Source organism: Culex quinquefasciatus, chromosome 2 (genome assembly GCF_015732765.1).
Source record: "Culex quinquefasciatus strain JHB chromosome 2, VPISU_Cqui_1.0_pri_paternal, whole genome shotgun sequence".
Lineage (NCBI taxonomy): Eukaryota > Metazoa > Arthropoda > Insecta > Diptera > Culicidae > Culex > Culex quinquefasciatus.
In genome coordinates this window covers 68709951-68733296 of record NC_051862.1, presented here as the reverse complement: position 1 = coordinate 68733296, position 23346 = coordinate 68709951, and the positions used below count along the sequence as shown (strand labels likewise).

Genomic DNA, 23346 nt, shown 5'->3' with positions numbered 1-23346 from the left:
GGAGTACCAAACCTTCTTAGCATGGTGCTCCCAACGAATACAACCAAATCTCGGAGCGTATGGTGGTGTGTCCCCACGCTTCTTCCTCCCCTGTCGATTCAGAATTGTGTTGTTGTTCGAACACTCTGTGCTCAAACTCAACCCAATTACGAGTCATCTCTGCGATACGGCTTTACGCAGTAGGCCTGGCCGCTTTAACGCTTGTGATGTTTCAATGCATTATAATGCAATGGCGCACTACAAATGTTAATAAATGACAAGAAGAGTGCTAGGCGTCATCTAACCTAAGGCACTCTCCAGGATCCCTTCGAAAGATTGGCTGCGCTAGGGTCTGATTAGATTAGATTAGATTAGATTTAGTTTTTAGTTTTTAGTTTTTAGTTTTTAGTTGAGATCACCAATTTTAGCTTGAGTTTAGGACCGAATTCTTTTCAGATAAAATAAAAAAGAAACTCAGAATTGCATGGTAACTTTATAACAACATAAATCTGTGCAGTTCTTCAGTACTCACCGAGCGAGGTGCAGAAGTGCTGGTGCGCGTACAGGGTCTTCATACAGCGCTTGTTGCGCAGGTCCCAGACGCGCAACGTTTTGTCATCGCTGGCGGAAATCATGTACTTGCCGCCAGGATGGAACACGATGCCCCGGACCCAGTTGTCATGGCCGGCGAGCGTGAACAGACACAGCCCGGAGCTGACGTCCCAGATCTGCGAATTGAAAGGAGGAGCAATCGTTAGAATTTAGAACGAATCAAATGTTTGAAGGTGGCTCAACTCACCCTAATCGTCTTATCTCTGGATCCCGACGCTAGGAACGGTCCCTGGTGGGCTCCCTTTTTGTTGTCCGCCCCAGCTGCCTCGTTGATGGCCGCCGTGGCCGATTCCGGTGCCCAGGCAATGCACTCGACGGTGTTTTCGTGCTCTCGCAGTTCGGCCTGCAAGTAATGAAGAAAATTTGATTTTCCAATTCTAGCCCATGAAGCGTTCGACACCCACCTTGCACTCCTTGGAGTTGGTCTGCCATACCCGCACGGAGTGGTCGTTTGAGCAGGACGCCATCAGCGAGCCGTCCACGTTGACGCGCACCATCCGGACCCACTCGCGGTGCCCGGTGAACGTTTTCACGCAGTACCCGGTGGCCACCTCCCACATTTTGATGGTTTTGTCGCGGGACGCCGACAGCAGGTAGTCGCCGGCCGGGACGAACGAGACGGACGACACGTTGTGGTCGTGGCCGTGCATGGTTTTGATGCACTCGTACGTCTGCTGGAAGTCCCACAGCTTGATCGAGAGGTCTGAACTGCAGGAGGCTGGTGAATACAAAGGGAAATGGAAGTTTTTTTAGATTTTTTGTTTTATCAGGAATGCACTAATGTAACTATTGAAGATGAGTCATCCCTTCCAGGTGTGTCTAAAATCAAATTTATCAAATTATTATTAGAAATTCTTGAGATTGTTTTTTAAAATTTGTTTTATTAAAGCTTTAAACTTCTACAAAAAAAACGAAGCGAAATCGCTTCGCGACCTGAGCACTGGCCCACCACACACCCCCACACCAAAAAGCTCAACACTTAACTAAAAGGGGAGCTTTCTGGTGTGGACTCCTTACTAAAAAGAGTCCTAACAAATTTTGAAGGCCGATTTTTCACCTTAATTTTCACATAACAATACGAAAATTTTAAATTTTGGTTTCAAGCTAACTTGGTTGATTTTCTTTTTTGCAAAATCCAAAAGGAATCGTTTACAGTCTGATAACGGGTTTCACACCGCACAGAAAATTAAACAAACTAAATTTTGATTGAAATTTTCGTTTATAGTCTGATATGGGTTTCACACCATACAGAAGGAATTCAAAATTGGTTGTTTTTTGAAGCAAAAAAGAAAATCTACCAATTTGCTTGAACTTTTTCCAAAAAAATTTCAAAGATCGTATTAATATGCAGAAATTAAGGTGAAAGATCGATCAAATATCCAAACAAACTGTACTCAGGTCGCTTCTACACACTAAAAGTTCACTGCAAAATTTTGAAGTTGGTCCAAAATCAAACTACTTGAAAAATAGAAAGAAAGGAAAATTTAACTAAAAGAAACTAAAAACAAACAAAAACGCAACTAAAATACAAACGAAAATAAAAGAAAAATATCTAGAAATCATTGAAAATTTTGAATATCGCAGTCTCAAGGTCCAGGGTAAACTGTTCCTGGGACTGCGACAAGCGTAACACCAAAAATATTTACAATCTACATTAACTTTGAAATTTGGTTCTGCTGGCAATTCCGTATTGGAAACTGCCGCAGTTGGTTCCAAATCAATAATAACACTTTGAATTTGATTATTCGATAGCGAACCCGACGAAGTCGGATCCACCACAGATTCGTCCGAAAAATTTGAACTAAAATAATTACACATTGAATTTGGAACTGCCAGTGGATCCGTTGCCAGACCCACCGCAGATTGTTCGAAAAAGTTGCTCAAGTTATCCGACGATGATTCCGGAACCGGGATCGCATCGTAGGCTAATTCCGCCAGCGATCGCGGTCCCGGAAACACCACAGATGGTTCAAAAATACGAATTCTGATACCTGCCAGTGGTTCCGGGACCGAAATCGCCGCGAAAGCTAGTTCCGCAAGCGATCTCGGGCCCGGAAGCACCGAATTCCGGCGAATTTCGTTTATCATTCCGAACCATTCTTGAACGGTGGCCTCAGTGGCCACATCGAGGTAATTATTCCTTAAATTTGACATTTCTACATCCGGAACTTGGTCCGGAGTGAAATTGGAGTCCATTTGGGCCTGAAAAAAAGACCGAAAAATTATTCGGAAAAAATTGAGCAGCATACCTCCGTTCATGATGATCAGTTGGACTCAATTGCCGGTTGCTGGGTAGCCACCCCTATTTATAACTTTTCGCGTTGTTTATCGCTACGGTTGCTACGTTGTCGGGTTGCTACGGTTGCTACGCGCATGCGCACGACTGGCTTGTTTGGCGTTCGGCTCGGCTCGCGCAAGCGAAGTTTGGCCGAGGGCGGAGCTTCGGTCGCGGTAGGCGTTGCGCAACTTTTGGTTGTTTGGTTGACAGTTTGAAAAGTTATTCTTTGCCAAAATTAAAAATGGGTTCTTGGCAACTTTTAGACAATTTAGATGAGTTTTAACCAAATTTTCTTATTGAATTAGATATTTAATTATTCTTTACTTTATCCTACTTCTAGATCTGAATAACCCGGAAAGGTCACTCCAGAGTTGCAGAACCCCACTAGGAAGGATGACTCAAACGGGGACGAACTAACCAACGGTGAAACTCACCTAACACTTTTCCCTGTGAGTCGAACGCCAGATCTTGCACGGAATCGGTGTGCCCCTTGAGCGTCCGCTCGTACTCGCCCGTCTCAAAGTCCCAGATCTTGATGGTGGCGTCCTCGGACGCCGACACCATCATACTGAACACGGGATGAAAGACGACGCGCGTCACTGTGGCCCGGTGGCCGGCGAGGGTGAACTTTTCCGGCGGCCGCGGGATCCAGTCCGTCGGTGTGCGCTTCGCCTTTGTGGGTGCTCCCTCGATGACCTCCTTCTCCGCCTCGGACAGTTTCGCCTCCAGCTCCATCACCTTCTTCTGTAACCGTATCACCGAGGTCCACTTTTTCTCCAGCAGGCCACCGTACTTGCGCTCGATCTCGTTCGGCATGTCCGCCTCCTTCCGGAAGGCCTCCAGGGCGTCTGTGTATCCATTGCTTCCCAGGTAGTCGGCAATCGCTTGGTTACTGTGGGAGGAAATAAAGAAATCGGAATTAAAAATGTGCATTTCAGTCGTTTTTTTTTAAAGGTCCAAGAGGTTCGAATGATATATTGCATCGGCGTGATCGCTTTCCGCGTCAGTGACGTTGGTTGTTACAGATTTTAACGACCGCTTAATTAAGGCTCTTGAGACGCGCGCGCTCGCAGGTACATAATCACCAACAAAAGTATGTAGTTCAACCAGAGGACACAAACCGTGTACGAAAATTTTTCCCTCGGCAATAAACCTTAACCGTAACCTTGCGCCGAGTCACAACGGTCAAGTTGGACAAGAGGAAAAACGAGAAAAAAAATTAGTGCGAATTCGCTGACGACAGGTTGATGTCCATAATCGTAATTCGACACGATCGTCAATACTTCCAGCTTCATCAGCTGGAACCAAAGAACCTAGAGGTCATATCTATTTCTGAGTAACTAAACTGCTCTAATTAGCATTTTTAGCTACTGCGTTGGTCCTAAAACTGTGGTATGTTGCAATTGGTGCGTTGGAATTTCACCATCGTTTATCACTGATTGGCGCGGCGTTGAACGGGTTCTTGAGCGAACTACGTGTGCGTGTGGTGAAGGTAAAGTTCGAACTTGTTTGGTCAAAAATTAGCCCTTTCGTCGTAATTAGCATCGATCTCAGTCGATCGAGATATCATGTGCGTTGCACAGGGCATTGACATTGGTGGAGTACAAATTGCTGTAAAATTTCAGTTGATTACACCGACCAACATAATTTCTGCGCAGGCTCAACTCGAGGGGAAACATTAACACAGGGTGACCACTCAAAATCTATTTTCAAATTCCCGACTTTTTTCCAGAATGCTCAAATAATTGGCATTTCTTATTTAAAGAATGATTTCAAACAAAAAACTTTCTATAGGAAAAGTCAATATTAGCCACCGAAAAAAAAACTCAATGAATAAAAAAAAACCAAATACAGGCTTTTTTTGTAAATACAGAAACTAAACAACAAATAAAACAAAACTTCAAAAATGTAATTTCATTATTATGAGTCAGAGTCAAAGTAGAAACATAAACAATAAGTCTTTGAAAAAATAATCGAAAGTTCAACAAAACTTATAACTTCCATGTTATTTTTTAAATTGGCAAACATATAGTTTTTGATACTTCGTTTCAACTGGAAATGACAAAAAGTTAAAAATAACTGAACCTCAAATATCGTTCCTATTATTTTTAAACTTCATCATCATTTTAAATCAAATGATTAAAACGTAATTGCTGTTATTATTCATTAAAAGGATTTAGAAAAATGTCAAGGAATTCATAAAAAAATGTATTTGCGAAGTTCTCTTTTTAATTTTATAATTTTTGATATTGATTTTTTTTTATTTATTTAGTTGCCATGCCAGTTTTTACCTTTTTGTCAATGAAAATTCAGTTTGATATGATTTTATGTTTTCCCACTTATTTTAAGCAAAATGTTTGAAGAGACAATTTTTTTAAAAAATTTTGCAATAACTCAAAATTTCTTGGATTATTTATTTTTTGCAATTTCAATATTTTCTTTATGTTTTCAAAATGTAAAAAAGTTTTTCAATTTTGGATTTTATTCGATATTTAAGTTTTCCGAAAACTGAAAATCAAGCTTTATCTATGGTAGGTAATTTACCCATACTCTCAACAAAAAGTTCAAGGGCAACATTTGGAAAAAAAACATATTATAAATTACATAATGAATTAACTTAAACAATTAAAAATATTTACAAAAAAAAAAAAAAAAACCATTGCCAAACTCAAGTTGGAATCTGTTTTCAAATATTCAATTATGTGACAAAATTAAATAGAATCACAATTCTAAGCTGGCCATTAGGCTCGCTTTTTATATTAGGTTTTAATTTTGATGAACAAAAATTAATAGCGATCATGTAATTCATAAAAAAATATTATGAAAATCTGTGTCAAAGACTCCAATATTCATTAAGATTTTGAATGCCTTAAACAGCTTTTCCATACTCAAATATATTCAGCAATTCTCCACGAAAACAGTATGATTCGAAAAAAAAGTTCTCCGATCGGGCTCAAAATTTTTCTGGGGGATCCTTGGCCGAAATAATTAGACCCGTATTTTTTTGTTTGGCCATTAGGGTGACCTACGCCGTGTTAGGGTGGTTCGAAAAATAGCAATTTTCGTCAATTTTCGCAAAAACCACTTTTTCCAAAAATTAAATTCTGTAATTCTGTAATTTCGGAATACATTCGTCCGGCTTCAGCTGAAGATTCATGCTGTCCCATGTTGCATGTTCGAGTGTAGACCTACGGAAAACCTTGCCGCGAGGAGAGGTGAGTGAGAAGTACACGAACCACCTACGACATAATTCCTCGGGCGGCCCAGGTCAACTCGAAGTTACCCCAGGCACCCCCAGTGCAGGACACATTGGGGGTAGAAAGCGGATAGATATTTCAGTGAATACAATAATTATGACAATATAGTTTCATATAATCCCTATTCCTTGATCTTACCTTTTGACACTATCAAACCTAGCAATATTACTATTGCATCTTACCATTCCCTTTTGATAGTGTCAACTTCAAACCTTCATCCATTGTGCAATTAACACATAATTTCCGCTATATTCTTCATGCGGAATCGTCGTCTACTTTCTTCGCCTTATTATCACTGAACCACGGCGCGATATTGTTCTCACATTTTTGAGCTTCAACGACCGATTGTTATTCACGCACTTATAAAAATACTTGTTCTGTTTCGCGGCTTTGTGAAAAATACACGTGTGTTGGCTTATACAATGACTTTTTTGGTCATCGTATGCTCGCAAGGTACATGAAAGAGAAAAAGAGAAAAAATGGGATAAGTACAATGTAAAATAAAATCGAACATTGAATAACATACTAACACATAAAGAAAGAATAAAGAAACCTTATTTTGCAACTAGACAGAACTACCAACTTGTAACGAGAAGTTTACAAGATAACAACTGAAGTTGTGAAATATGGGACAGGACAAACAAACTAGAATAGTTAATATATATAATAAAACAGATTGAACGTACCTTTAATCATATTAATAACAGTTATGCCCAAATTTCTTACCAATTTTTTTCAACTGTTACATTTTTACAATAATGTATTGCGATTCCAAGTTTGAAGAATAGAGTAGTTAAAGTTTGTGAGGTAAGGGACAAGTTATAGCAAAAGCAAAATAAATAGATGGATAGATTTACTAAATTTTATCTTAAAATAATAGGAAAAATCTAGCCTGTTTTGAAAATAGCCAATGCACCAATTGCAAACATACAGCATTTCACGCTCACACCGTATGGAGTAAGTGTGATAAACTATATGTCGACATTCGGCGCATCACCTTTTTCAAAATACAGGAAATGATAGAAGGAAGGCTCCATTATGTAGAGCGGAAGGCTTCTGCAACACTTAGAACTCAGAACAGGCATCCTCTGAAATAAGAGAGAAAGACAAATATTAAAATTGTGGTATTATCACTAAATCCTATCATCCTTTCACCCCCCAAGACATGGTCTATCCTTCGTGCCTTCGTGTCTTGGGTGATGGCGAATTCTACCTTCTTCAATGATCTTCGGACCACCTCCAACTAGAATTCACAACAGGACCTCCCTCGGCTCCAGTTTACAACATGACAGCGACGAGAACACAGCCGAATGGGAGTTGACAGTATTAAATGCATGCTATACCCTTTGCTTTGCTGGATACTTACTAATAGCAAAGGGCGAGAGTCCTGCGACTCTCAGCAATCATGAATACTGCCCATTTGCCACACTTTTTCCAAAAATTAAATTCAAAACTAAAATACGCAACTTTTGGTACCCTAACATGTATAGGTCATCGCTGAAATTTTTAAGTTATCGCAGTTTTAGTGAAAAAAGTCGATTTTTTCCCGTTTTCGTCATTTTTCCATTTTTGCACGTGGCGCGTCGAAAACCCCAGTTTTTATTTTCAAAAAATCGTATCTCAGAGTATGGAAAACATAACTTCACCATTTTTTGATATTTTTTGTAAAATTTTCCGAGGAATCTGGTAAAAATATTTTCAGACATAGGCTCTTTGGTCCCGAGACCTTCAAAACAGCATTTTAAGTTTTCATTCGACCTTTTCAGATGTAAAGCTGGATTTTTGGAATTTCTTACTATTTTTCCTAAATAGCCAAACTAATCACCTTTCTTTTGCGTCTAGGACAGCTAATATCGGATGAAATGGCGCGGAGATATGATTTTTTGAAAAAAGTGGTTTTTGCGAAAATCGACGAAAATTGCCATTTTTCGGACCACCGTAACACGGCGTAGGTCACCCTAATGGCCAAATAAAAAAATACGGGTCTAATTATTTCGGCCAAGGAACCCCCAGAATTTTTTTTTCGTGGGGAATTGCTGTATTGAAATAGTGATTTCCCGATTTCCCGACTTGAGTGGCCACCCTGTTAACAACTTCCAATTGATATATTGAAAAAAAGTTTTTAATACAGAACTGATGATCTTTTTTTCTAAATGCAAATTAAAGAACTCACAGATCATAATTGTTGCCAATACTTGTTAAATATAGTAAGAACTGAGGCTCTACACAATTATTAGGCTTGATGAAGTCATAAATTGCTAACCTCTGACCAGCTTCAATTCATATCAATCAAAGCGCACCCGTAGTTCGAACCTCAGTTTAAGCTCCCCCTCGTGTAATAACTGATCACGGTCTTTACCCAACAGCTCGTAACCATTTCACACCGCAAATTTAATAAGGTCTTTAGCCCCTCACTGCACGCGTCACACCACCATTCTCAACCTGAAAATTATCAGTCACTAGTTCAGTAGTGCGCAATTCTCGACCATAATCAGATCCCAATCACCGCACTTTAATCCATACGATCGCCCAAGAACCCTTCAGCGCTCTCCGTCACGAAGATTCGTTCAGCTTCAAATTGGCTCTCCAAACGGCCAAGATTAGCCTGCGGGGTCGCTGCACTTCAAACCCGCAACCGTACTGACCTTGGCCAATCGTGGAATCTATGTGCGGAACCGGTCGGCCTGGTGAATTTATTAGGACCCCTGCTCGAACTTCAGGTAGGCTAAACTGCATTTTGAAGATCATAGCTGCACGCCGAGAAGCTTGCACAACTGTGCGCGTTGCGAACCGCCGATGACGGTCATAGAACTATACGACCGTGCGATCGTACACATTGGGCTAATGCAGTTGCAGTTTTTCTCGATTCAGTGGATCTAAGACACAAATGTTAGTCACTAGTGCTGAAGAAAACGGGTTTTCCCTCCGCAACCGTAACACCTGCTGAAGGGGGGAGTCCAAGTCCAAAGTTGTAAACGAGCTCGAGAACATTGAAATTGAAAGCTGCTGGAATTGGCCGGATTCGGGCCGGGGTGTTGCTGCAAAGGTCACCCCTTCCTCTCGGAACTCCAGGTACACTTCAGTGGCCCACAATTGATTGGAATTGGCTATTTAAATATTGTTTTTCCACCGGGGTTGAGGCGCGGGAACCGTTAAAAGTAATAAAGTGGAGAGGGATTAAAAGATCGGTTAGCGATAAAGCGAGCCGTGATTGTTTTACTAATAAGTGGTGTCCCTACTCTAAGAGGTAACCAACCATGGAGCGATGAAGCAACCGTGCTAAACTGCTTAGAATTAAATGTTACTCGAAGGGGGTAGAACTCTCGCGTGAAGATGCAGTTCTATGATAAACCACAAGGTTGAAGAATGAGATATAGAGGTATAAGCTCTGGTGTGTCGCGGTTACTCAAATGTCGGCATCTTCAGTTTAGTGCAGCGTTGATTTAATACAAAATTTCAAATAACATGAATAAATCATGACTTGCGAAGTAACCAATAAAGGCATAGAATTTGAAGCACTTAAAAATCTCCGAATCCATCTTGAACTGCATCGTTAAATAGGTTACAGAAATACTACTAACTTGAAGATTGTGTCACTATGTTAAGATACTCTAATTTATGTAATAGTTTTTAGATTTAAGTACTATTTTTTTCAATAACTTTGGTGAAAAAATAGAACTATGTGGATAGGGTTTTCAACGTGACATGAAGCTTTAAGATCTGGTTACCCAATCTCATGATAATTAAGCGAAATTTAGTTAGGGGAACGTGGGGCAAGAGGAACAATTGCTCGTGTGACCGTATAGCCCCATAAGGTTGTCTTGCCCCACTTTTTCTTTTTTTTACATTAAATACATATGCATTTTAGGCTGGTACATTTTAATTAAAGTTTTTGAGAAATATTTGCATCGGTCTTATTTTTGTGAGATTCATAAACAACTATTTATTTGAAAACATTTTTATACCGAATATTCCAGAGTTTAAAAGTACAAAAATTTAAATAAATATTGAGCAATTCTCCAAGAAATCGATCTTTTTTCTTTATTTTCAATTTTTATATTTTTAAATCCGTCTGAAACAAAGTCAAAGTTGTAGGTATGGATATGAACTACACTGATAAAAATTTATACACGGTAAATTTTTTTTCTGATGATTTTTAATTTCACTTATTGATTTGCAAAAAAACACATTTTTTTTCTGATATTTTTCTGAGAACATCAAATCCTAACTTTTGAGAAATTTCCAGAGCGGGCAAAAAATGTTTAGTCGGGTTATGAATTTTTGAATCAATACTAATTTAAAAAAAATTAAATACTGCCCGCAAAAAAATTTCAACTTAATTTTTCGATGTAAAATCTAATATGCAATCAAAAAGCACTTTCGTGAAATTTTCATAAAGTGCACTGTTTTCAAGTTATAGCCATTTTAGGTAACTTTTTTTTAATAGTCTCAGTTATTCATTTTTGCCTTCCTCACCTCACTGAGGCAAGGCTATAAAATCACTCGAAAAATGAACTTCTTAAATACGACTCCTAGATATACCTTCACGTATACCTATCGACTCAGAATCAAATTCTGAACAAATGTCTGTGGGGATGTGTGTAGACATGATTTTTTTCCACACGATTATCTCAGAACTGGCTGAACCGATTTTGGCCGGATCCGCCTTATTCTGTTCGTTTTGGGGTTCCCTAAGACCCTATTAAATTTTATTCTGTTAAGTGAAGTACTTTTAAAGTTATGCCAAGAAAAAGTTTTTTGTAGCTACAAAAAGGGTGATTTTTGCATAACCTCAAAGGCCGGGTCTTTTTGCTTACGCGCGAGAGTCGCGGAGCATGCATCTCGCCTGGTTGCCACATTGCTTAAGCAGTGTCTGCGTCTCTTCTGGAAAAAGTCTGTATTAATTATGTTGCAGAATACATCATTTTGTCTCGACAATGATTTACACGAACTTTTTACTGAAATATACAACTCATGAGACATTGTTTACTAAGACTAGGGGGACAGCATGCAATTCCATCGTGCACCTAATGTTGGAACTTTTAGCACTTTTAAATTCAATTACAGCCCCCCCTTTTCTCCTTTATTTTGGAGAGTTGGTAAAAAAAAATTGAAAATTGCTGTTCTGAAAAATCAATAATTATAGAAAAATTAAATGAAAAAATTTAAAAAAATTAAAAAAATCTCTTAAATTAATTTGTAAATACAACCTAAAATACAACATGAATGAGAGGAAGGCACCAACTACCTTAAGGTGGATTAAGTAACGTTTTTTAATTAGTACCCATGTTTGCCAACTTTTGATTTTTTTTTTTTTGAAAAGTTGAAAAGTTGAGTTTGAAAACAGGACAGACAAACAGTTTTTTAAGTCGCACCCAAACAACCCACTACTATCTAATGTCGATATCTCAGCAACTAATGGTCAGATTTTTAATGTTAAAATATGAAACATTCGTGAAATTTTCCGATCTTTTTGAAAACAATGTTTTCAATTTTTTTTTTAAATCAAGACTAACATTTCAAAAAAGGGTTATATTGAATGTTTGTCCCTTTGAAATGTTAGTCTTGATTTAAAAAATTTCAATTATTGTTTTCGAAGACTTGAGACTTAGAAAACATCAATTTTCCTGTTTCTTTTTTTTAAGCCGCTGGTATCTCAGCAACCAGAGGTCCAAAGGTCCAATCTTTAATGTCTCTTAGATATTTTTATAGCAAATATTCTGAACTTTTCGAAAATAAAAATAATTTCGGGAATGGATGATCATGGACACTAATAAAAAAAAGGGAATTTTTCTGACAAAATTTAACTTTGAATTGTACTTTTTTAGGTCAAAAAATTATAAGTACAAGATTTGACTTTTTTACAAATATCACTATTTAAAAAAATATAACTCATCGGCAAAATGCTGGTCCTTACTTCTGAATGGCCTCAAAGATGCGGGGTTTTGTCCCCTAAAACATATGATTTTTTTTTAAAGAGTACGGATTTTGGGAAATTTATTTTTTTATGAAAAAAAGTTATTTAAAAAATCACCAATTTTTTTCCGTGTACCTATTATTTCTGAACAGTCCTCATCAATACCTACAACTTTGCAGAAGATTTGGATCAATCTAAAAATTCCTTAAAAAGTTAAAAAATTTCGATTTCGTATCATATTCGTATGAACAGCTGCCAAAATTGTATGGAGATTTGTATGGGTGAAACAATTACACAAAATGGTTTCATTGGTGATAGGGAAGGCCCCAACAAAGTTTGAGCCAAATAAAAAAAGAAAGAAAGAAAAACAGAAAATAAAAATAGTCGAAATCGGCCGATTTCGTAGAGAATCGCTCCATTTTTTAACAGTTAAAAATGTTATGATATTATGTAATTATTTATCCAGCACTTGAAATTGAAATGAAATAAAGATGAAAAAGAAACTCATTATAAAAGTGACAACATCAATTTTGCTCATTTTTTGGCCCGTTTAAAAGAATGAAAGGGAACGTTTGCTAAATTATCTTACGTTCTAAAGGTATATTCAACACCTAGGGTACTTTACGGTTCACACTTTTGATACATAACAATTTGCCACAACAACCAGCGATTATGTTATGAAGGGGTGTTATATTCACCTGCGGCAACGACACGTGTAACTTGGGAGTATTTTGCAACAATCCAACCCACTTCTAAGTAATAATGTTCGATTGTTCCAAGGTCAGTCGATTGTTGATGTTGATGTCGAAAAATCTGCAAATCTCCAATATCAAATCTCCAGAAGCAAAAAGGCAATTCTCACACCTTCCCGCCCAGAGATCTGACAATCGAAGGCAATCGGTTCGATGGTGTAATTTGCGGTCATTAACTTCACCGGTGGCCCTATATCTCTCTCACGTGTAAAGTCCACCACAGTGCCAAGTCCGGCTAGCTTGTTTCGGCATTTTATGCTTTCGTTTTGTGCACTTTTGCACTTATCTTTCTTTTTATGCAACCTTTAGGAGGTACCTCCATGCGGAGATCAAGTTCAGCAACACAACTGAATTGTTGTCGCTGTCGCTGGCGATGCGGAGGTCATCCGAAGGGGAGAGAGAGAGAGACACCCGTGCCGTCGTCATAAACTAAAAACCACAAGGGAATTTCCGGCCAAACTTTCAAGGATCCGTCCTGACCTAGAGTCGGTGCCCACGAGCTGTCCCACCGGGAAGTTACGCAAGAAAGTGTCCTTTTCGAGTTCATCGAGCTTTCCGGAAGATTGTATGCTCTCCAAATTCTAAGACAGTTTTACTTGTGAATTGATTTGTGGCAGGGGTTTAAGCCATGAGGCTATGACTAATTCTAGTTTTCTGCCAAGTCTTAAATAATTAAAATTATTCTAGAAGAAACGTCCGTTTCTCCGTCGCGACGAGGACAGCTCAAACTAATTTCCTGTATTTGAATTGGGGTTCGTGCCTCACAGCAGAGAGGAACGAAATAAAACTAAGACTAATTTACGCTAGAATGGTTCTTTCCACGTTAAAAGGCATGCAGCCGCAAGTGCAAACTATATGGCGTCGAAGTCAACCCCAGGGGGTCAGATCGACTAACTCGCAGATTTGCTTTTGATCAGAGATCGCGAACGGTTCTTCGGTTCTGCCGGGTGGAGCATAATTACAGCACAGTTTTATTAATAATAAAATATCTTAACCGCAAAAGCGTGGTGATTGAAGGATCGTGCCGGTGGTTGATTTGCTTTGCCAGATCTGCTTAACAGGTCGATCAAACAGTGTGGCTAATTTTATGTGCCGTTTAACCTTTGGGATTAGTTCTTAAGGTATGATTTAGTGCACTATTGGTGTTTTTTTTTCAATTACGGTGAAACAAATTGTAGTATTTTGTTGAGTAATAGAGCAAAGTTCTAGTTTAACACAAATTGTACAAAAATGCATACGAAGTTGCTTTCCATAACTACGATGAAACTTAACGAGAAAATCTTATTAAATGTCATTTATGTCTCTACTCACTTCATGTATGGCTGCCAGTACAAACATGGTAGCATAAGGATTCAAAGTCGTGACAATTTATTTCAAATGTCAGCTCACAAACAAACACCTTTTCCATACCGGTCTACACTCCTACCCCCACAAGCTCCCCAAGGGCAAAATTCTTTTGCGCGACCCACTTAGAACTTCTTTTGCATTTTCCAGCAAATGAATCCACCACCCGTTTTCCGAAAACAACAACAACAACATTCATCCCCCTCTGTATTACCGAAGCAGCAGCTGCACAGTTGCAACCAACCCCAATATTCAAGTGCAACATGGTTTGGTTCGTACGGATACACACCGGTCTTGGTCTCTTAACCGTTCGCGTCATCGTGATCTTGGGTAGCGAGAACCGGTTGCAAAGCCCGGTGATCAACTCTCTGCTGGTTCTAGCGTCAAAGCGCTTAACCCTCAAGTTCTATGCCATCGTCTATTGAGATTTCCTTTGATTTTTTGTGATTTTTTAGATATATTTACTAGCACAGATAAACAGACGTAAATCATTGAACATTTTATCAAAAATTCATTGATAACGCCTCACTAGAGCTATCTATCTGTGAATGCACATACTGCTAGTAATGTTATTTATTAAATTTACGTCTGATTATCTGTGAAAGGTATTAGACACTATAATTCTTTGAATGATTTCAATACATTAGTATTGTTTCCAAGTTCTTTCGAAATTTCGAAAAATTGTTGTTGTCTGACTCACTTTAATTTTAATGTATTTGAAATAATAAGTAAATATTGGAGTGCTTTTTCAATCTCATGATTTAAAAAAGACTGAATTTATTAACATAATTTTTTAATTTTTATTTTTATAAGTCAAAATATTTTTTAAAATGTTTATTTTCAGAGTTTCAAGAAAGCCATGCTTTTATCATCAAAAAAGATTCTAAAAAAATGATTATAATATTTCAGAATTTGATTGTCTTATACAAAGCTAGTCATAATTAAATTCAGAATAAATTTTCGAGACAAAAACTCTTTACAGTCTGTTTAGCTTTTGCATGGCTTAGCTAAACAGACTGTAAAGAGTTTTTGTCTCGAAAATTTATTATGAATTTAATTATGACTAGCTTTGTATAAGACAATCAAATTCTGAAATATTATAATCAATTTTTTAGAATCTTTTATGTAGAGTTTAAACAGGTTTCCTTTCAAAATAATTTAATTTAAGTAGTAAGTAAGCCGCCTAGTAAGCGGCTGATCGGGGTTCAAATCCCGGCTCGGACCAACACAACTGGTGATGTTTTCTCTTCTGGATTCAATTGCTTAGTAAAGGGAAGGTAGTGTATCGTCACAAACTGGACCTTATCACAACACCTTAGGGAGGCGACCTATGGAATGTTAACATTAACCTTAACATGTTAATATTAAGTTGAGAATGAAATTGCCACTGAATCCGCTTTGTAAATGCCGGCCCCGATGATACTCTTCAAGGGTGTTCCCCTCAGGAACTGGGAAAGATTTACTTTATTTAATGAAACATGAAATCAATATGGACAGAAAAATATTAAAATAGCTATGAAGGTGACGCAATTTTCAGGCCACATTTTTTTTAATTCTTATTTTTGAATTAGCCTTAGTTAAAATAAAGCAATGCAAAGTATATTTGAGTAAAAATACCTAATCTAGCATTTGAAAAAAATCGAATAACACAAATTTCACAAATGTTTCATTTTTCTATATTGAATATTTGATCATTAGTTGCTGAGATATTGGCATTAGAAAATGTGGAAATGTTTGGATGATCCTTGTACAGTCCAGACTCGATTATCCGAAGGCCTTGGCAAAATTTCACTTCGGATAATCGAATCACGAAAAAAATTGTTTCATTGTCTTATTTTTGATAGTTGAGCTTAAGTTTGACCCCTAAACTACTCTAAAGTAATTCAGAATTTTCAAATCCAAGATGGCGGACATAATGGCGGTGATGAAATATTGAAAAAAAACTTTTTTTTTTATTTTACAGACAATCAACCATTAAAATTTGACTAAAATGGGGTCGCAAAACTCGAATTTGATGTTAAAAGGAAGAAAATAAAAAAAAATCGAAATCGAAATCGAAACTTCGGATAATCGAGGCTTTCTAATAATCGAGTCTAGACTGTTCGTGATTCGATTATTCGAAGTCTCATACAAACCTTCAGATAATCGAACTTCGGATAATCGAAACTTTGGATAATCGAGGCTTTCTAATAATCGAGTCTAGACTGTACTTATTTCAATACTCATCAATATCTACAACTTTGCCTAAGACACCAAATCGATCAGAAAATCTCTTCAAAGGTTAACCCTCTACTGCCCAATTTTTTTTTCGAAAATTTATATTTTTCCCGTCATTTTGAGCAAATTTGTTCTGCGAAAAACTTTACTTCTCTTCTTTTATGTTTTTCTTGTTTCATTTTTAGTATTTTAATTTGCATTTATCTTGTTTAGTTTATGTTTGTTTTTGATAGTATTTGGCCTATTGTACCACCTCCAATAATTATAATTTGCCTATCTATTTTTTCATGTTTTTATAGTAACTTTTTCAATTGTTTGTTTGTTTTTACATTTTCTGCTATAAAATGGCACCATTATCATTTAAATTGTGAAAAAATGGGAAGAGGCATAGTCTGGGACACTAGAAAAATTCCTGCATACTTCTTTTTACTTAAAATATAGGAAATGTTTGTATAAAACACAGCCAAAGTTGACCCCTGAAAATGACATTTTTTAAAACATTGGCAAAATTTTCTAGTATTTAAAAAGCTCTTCATACCAATGGTTTTTAAAGATCAAAAATTGTTTGGGGACCATCAATAAACCACGTGGACACTTTAGAGGGTCGGGGGGGGGGGGGGTATGGCGATTGCCCACGAGGGGGGGATTAAAGAATCCCAAAAAAAAGTGCCCACGTGGTTTATGGATGGTCCCCTGAAAAAAATATTTTTGGCGATTTATTTAAATCGAAGCGAAAGGGGGGATTGAGTTCTAGAGGTAAAGATTCTCGAATATTTACGCACCATTTTTGTATGGACAGCTGCCAAAATTGTATGGAGTTGTCATTGGTTCATCCATACAAAACATGGCTTCTTTGGTCGCCACAAAGTTTGAACCAAATCAAAAAAGATAAATTAAATCCATTTCAGGTTTTTGTGGAAACCATATTTGTACTATTTTTTCTTTCAATTTATAAAACTTTTTTTTTGTAAGATCAAAAAAACTAAATAAAAAACTGTACACAAAGTTAAGAAAAATAATTATGGAAGGGTGAAAATGTTACTGTTTCAGTATTATCTCTTTTTGAGTAATTGTACCTAAAATTTTACCAGTTACTGAGGTATAATTACTCAATACTTTTTACAAAAAAAAAATCTGTCTCCATTCCCAAATGGAATACTACCACATTTTTTTGCTTGTAATAAATCGAACAAATTATAAAAAAATGATTTTCCCGACACAAACACTTTTATCCTCCGAGCGCGTCAAGGGTTAATTCAACCGATCGTTTGAAAATTAAACCAATCTACCAGAACGTGCTTCTGATCTTGCTGGGTGGAAAAACACTTTTTCGACTGTTGAACCTGAGAGAGTGAGATATCACGGCACGCGGTAAAAACAAGTCGCGTATGCAAACCAAACCAAACCAGCAACGAGAAACTTCTGCGAGAGAGTTGAACGGGTGGACTAGACACGAACCCGCTGCTGAGGAGAGCTTTCAAGCGTTGGAGCTTTCCGCTCTTCAAGGACACGATCTTCGCGCCGTCGTCGCCGGCTCGGAACAAGGAGGTGGGAGTTCAGCACACACACACACACACACCACTTTTTAAGAGCTTTTTCCCTTTCTATCGCTCCTTCGGATCGCGCTTGGTCGTTTCGCTCTAGCTGTAGACCGGATCTTTGGAACCGCAAAAAGCTCCACGGATTCACGAGCGTGTGTGCGTCGATCGGACGTTGAAAATTATGTTTTCTTTCATTTTTTTGTGTACACTGAATGTGCCATCAGTTACAGTTTGTTCGGAAAAATGCGCAGCGCCAGAAAGAGACGGCAGATCGACCTACTGAATGCTGCTGCTAGTCAAGATCGCGGGCTGAGGCTGAGGTTTATTCTAGATTGGGAATCGGTTCCGAGGCTTCGAGAGTTCACTTGGAGGAAAAATCTTACCGAGCAAACTGGGCACAGTTCAGTGTCCCAGCAACGCTCGTCCGGTTCGGAGTTCTCGGCAGTGAATCCTTCCCATTCTGACCTCACACTCGATCGGCAACGGTGACAGTCAATTAAAAAAAGCAGAACAGAAGTTAGTGAACATGGTGGAATGTTGAAGTGTGTGATTGATTGGTCCTTTGACCGTTTGTGAATGAAGCAGTGCGTTCGAGTTCGAGAGATCTAGAACACACATAGAGCGGGTTAGAACCGGTGGCACCAGTTTGGTGACTTCTAGGATGACCTAGATGCCTTTCAAGGATTGTTGTCGTGCCGTGGTGTGACACTTTGGTTGTAGGAAAAAACCCACTCGAACCAAATACGAATAGTTTTATGGTGAAGAATTAGTGAAGAAATTTTTTAAAGTTGTAAAAATAAATAGTTTAACAATCATGACCACGATGGATTTGCGGGATAATTTTACCGACCTGTCCTGGGCCACGAATTACGTCATGAAGATGGCCGTGGATGAGTACCAGACGGAGCGGAACTGGACGAGGCTCGCTTATCAATACTGGGAGCTGGTGGAGGACTTGATTGCAGGTAAATTATGATGTATTGCAATTCAAATAATTTCGTGTTACACGACTTAGCTCAAAGTTGAGAGGAGGCCAAACAAATTGGAAAATAGAGCGATTCTGTGAGATTTCGGTCATTCGATTTTTTTTTTGTAGTTTTTAATCTGGCTGAAACTTTTTTTGTGCCTTCGGAATGCCCAAAGAAGCCATTTTGCATCATTTGTTTGTCCATATAATTTTCCTTACAAATTTGGCAGCTGTCTATGCAAAAATGATCTATGAAAATTCAAAAAATCTGTATCTTTTGAAGAATGTTTTGATCGATTTGGTGTCTTCGGCAAAGTTGTTAGTAAGGACTACACTGAAAAAAAAGATACACGGTAAAAAAATTTGTGATTTTTAATTTCACTTTTTGTCACTAAAACTATTTTTTTCTGATATGTTTTAGGGGACATGAAATGCCAGCTTTTCAGATATTTCCAGAATGGGCAAAAAATCTTTGACCGAGTTATGAATTTTTGAATCAATACTAATTAAAAAAAAAAATCGAAATATTGGTAGCACAAATTTTTCAACTTCATTTTCGATGTAAAATCGAATTTGCAATCAAAAAGTACTTTAGTACTTTTGATAAAGTGCATCGTTTTCAAGTTATACCCATTTTTAGGTTACTTTTTTGAAAATAGTCGCAGTTATTCATTTTTAAAAAATGGTCCCCATGTTTGCCCACTTTTGAAAAAAATATTTGTGAAAAGCCGAAAAAATTCTCTATATTTAGTTTTTTTGATACGGCCCTTAGTTGCTGAGTTGCGGAATATCCCTCGCAAAAGTTTAAAAACAGGAAAATTTATGTTTTCTTAGTCTCACTCAAACAGTTCAACATTTTCTAATACCGATATCTCAGCAACTAATAGTCCGATTTCCAATGTTAAAATATGAAACATTCGTAAAATTTTCCGATATTTTCGAAAATAATACTTTCATTTTTTTTTTAATTAATACTAACATTTCAAAAGGGTCAAACATTCAATATTACGCAAAATATAGAGAATTTTCTCTAACTGGGCACTTATTTTTAAAAATGAATAACTTCGACTATTTTTAAATGCTGCTGCGTGTAAAAGGCCTGTGTGTAAAATAAATATTGCATTAGTTTATGCAATTCTATGTGATTTTACACCCTGAAATATGTAGCCCATCAGTATGGGAAACCAACTTGACCGAAATGTCAAGCTCATATATGCGTTTATCCTTACAGTTTTTCATCGGTCTGATGGCCGAGTTGGCTAAGGCGCCAGTCCTTACTGTTGGTGCTGAGTTTGAATCCCGTGGGATGCAACTTTTTTTTTGTGTTTGCAAAAATTGTACAAACAGTGTGTAATATCAAGTGTTTATTTTGAAGGGAGGTGATGTTCATGCTTTTGCATGCGATTTTACAATCGGATTTTTTTGTGTTTACATTTACTTGAACTTTAATGGTAATGTTTTAAGGCCGTTGCAAATATTTTTCAAAGTTTATGTCGCCCCCCCCCCCCCTTCAAAATCGGTTTGAAAAATCAGGGGGCAAAAAAAAATATTTTTCCAAAAAACTTCAAAATTTCCATGAAAATAGAAGTCTAATCAACTGCAAACAATCTAAAAAGCATTTTTCTGCATTAATAATCATATTTAGCATGTTTGGAATTGTTTAAAAATGATTTGAATATTTTTGAAATTCCAATGTACAGCATCGCAAAAATTTTATTTTTCGCAAAAAATAAAATTAATGATGGCAAAACTACTGGACAGGTGTATAATGCATTTTAAAACACTTTTTTCATTAAAATGTTGAAACCATGGCTCGTAATTTCAATTTTTATACTTTTTGATTTTTTTGCCCCCCCCCCCTCGACTTTGGCCAGAGTCGAGGGACATAAACTTCAAAAAATATTTGCAACGGCCTAACTTAATCTTAGTAAAATACTATAATCAAAAGTGAGTGATTAAAAATCACAAAAAACACAAAAAATTGTCTAGAAAAACATAAAACAAACTCTGCAGGCTATATTTAATTTATTTTTATTTTATTTGACGAATTTGCCCTTCCCTCTTCGAAATTTCCCCAAAAAATGAGAGGAATAAAAAATTTAATAACCGAAAATTATATTTTTATTTAAAAAAAAAACGTAAAATCGAAGGTAAACTATCAAGAATTCATTGTAGAAGCATTGAAGCATTTTAAATAAAAAGCCTTTTTAACGTTTTTACAAATTAAAAAAAAAGTGTAAAAGTTTTGGATCTTTTTTTAAATAAATTTATTTATATTTTGCCTAATGTTGATAATAACTGTAATGATGTATATTAAATTTAGTAATATTTTTGTTTTGAAATTTAAAAAATCAGACAAAAAAGTTTGATTTTTTTTTGGTTTTCAACAGTATTACCATTAATTCGAAATAACTAATTGTACAATGTTTTTCAATGAACGTTAGATTTTTTGGAATAAAAAAACGGCTTTAATATGATAAAAAAAAAACTATTTAGAAAGCTGAGGAGAACCTCAGTGTTTATTCTTTTGAACTTCCAATGAAACTAGTTAAAATAAGAAATTTATTTGGCATTAAACATTAAATAGGGAAAATTCTCGTATTTTTGGCAGGTTAAGCACTCGCTCCTAAATTCATCCAATTTGCTGATTTTCACTATTTAAACAACTAATTGTGCAAAACTTTTGATAGAAAACTTTCTTGCTCTCTTCTCATTGAGCTTTTTATCACTCAATTTCAGTTGAAAACGCTTTTAATTAGCTTTAATTGAATGTCAAAGTTCTGACATGCCAACATTAGAGGCACGCTGGAATTAGATGCTGTTCCCCTATATAAGAATAGCGATTTTTGAACTTTCAATTTAAAACAATCAATTATTATTTTTTTTCGCTGAACTCCAGAGTATACAAAAGGGTAGTATTTGTAAGAAAACTTTTCAAGCTGTAATTTTTAGAAATGTATGCAAAGAACTTTCGCATGAAACGTACATATTGAAAATCTAGCAACACTGTTTAATGTCGTGGGCAATTAAGCGAAAATGAATTTTGATGAAATGACTTTCAGAATCTTCGTTCTATACATTGCTGAAATTTTAACAAACTTTCAGATACCTATTAAATTTTGAGAATCTGGCAACTCTGTTCAGAGACATCGTGGCAAAAGTGAAATTTGTTTAAGTATGTTTGAATAAAAGTTCAAGCAGATGAATTCAGAAAGTTTTTTTTTATGTTTGCAGTTATAATTTCTATAGTTATATGGTTTACACAACCAACGGTAATGGTATTTGTAAAAAAAAACTTAATAATTACAGTGTATTCTGTACGTCAACGACAGCACTGCAGCAAGAGAATTTTTCATGGCAATTTCGCTGAAGTTCTTGGAAATCATTAACCTATAAAGCTTCTTATTTCTGACGTAACTTCACAGATCGACATCCTCGCCTGTGCAAAGATCAATGCTCTGCACTTTTCGGATATTTACAATTCGCCACCGACACCAAGCAGCCCTGACATTGGGTACCACTGATCTTATTTTTGCGGACATTCTCGCAGAAAGATAGCGACCTTAACGAAGAAGCTAACATTGACCGCCAAAACAGAACCGGCAGTACTGAATTCCACACATGCGGATTTTCCTCAACCGACCAATGCCAACGGCGGGTGTAGTTCTAATTGGCATGCCAGGCGCAGTCCGTTTGAAGCCGTCGACAAGCGTCGAGTTTATGTGCGACGGCTAATTGCTATCAAGACCCGTAACGTACACTCATCATCATCGACGTTGATGACGACTCTTTGCTGCACAACCGCGGTCCGTGGAGTCCTTGAGACAAATCTGAAACAGCTACACCACCCCACGCCGTCGTCCAAATGGAAACTGGAACTAGATTACTTACGTGTCTAGCCATTTTCAATCACGCTGAGCAAGTGCGATTGAATCAATTTGACACACGAACGTAGACTGCCGGCACCTGATCAAGTCCATATTTTCCTCTTGCGCGATCTTGAACGTGAAAAACCCTCCCCTTACAAGGGTTGACCACAAGAGTACGACCGGCGGCGCGACCTTGATCTCCACCTCGCGTCTTATTGCGCATTGATTGACCAAATTCCGCATATCTTCGAAAGGGGGTTCAGGAGATGATCTTCACCGCGCGCGCAGCAATGACCGAGTGCTCGTGCGAAACAATTATTTATGGAATTTAAGAACCAACCTTTTTTTTTCTCTACCTCAAGTTATGATTGCCTGACCGACTTCATCGACAGTCGAAGCGAGGAAAAAGAGATTAAAAATGAAAATAATCATCCGGCAGACCTTCCCCGGGTATTACCGCAGTGTGGGCATGGACGGTGTGCTGTCTAGGTCATGGGAGGACTACGCCGCCGCCGCCAACTTGTGAAAGGCATCCTCCATCATCGGCCTTATGCAAGAGCGCTGTAATGACCTCTGTTCTGTATTTCCCTGTTTTTCCTCTTCCCTGAAGAGT

General features: G+C 37.3%; 1 protein-coding gene across 2 annotated transcripts in view; it reads right to left on the bottom strand.

The window, feature by feature from the left end:
• Nucleotides 1–23346, bottom strand: part of LOC6032402 (lissencephaly-1 homolog) — a 103657-nt gene that overhangs the window by 4132 nt on the left and 76179 nt on the right. For both annotated transcript variants that reach the window (XM_038256725.1, XM_038256726.1), the window contains exons 3-6: nt 3304–3761; nt 996–1309; nt 779–934; nt 512–707 (exon numbers count right to left, since the gene is read on the bottom strand). In XM_038256725.1, the coding sequence (XP_038112653.1) occupies nt 512–707; nt 779–934; nt 996–1309; nt 3304–3761 (1124 nt within the window). The remainder of the gene's footprint in view (nt 1–511; nt 708–778; nt 935–995; nt 1310–3303; nt 3762–23346) is intronic.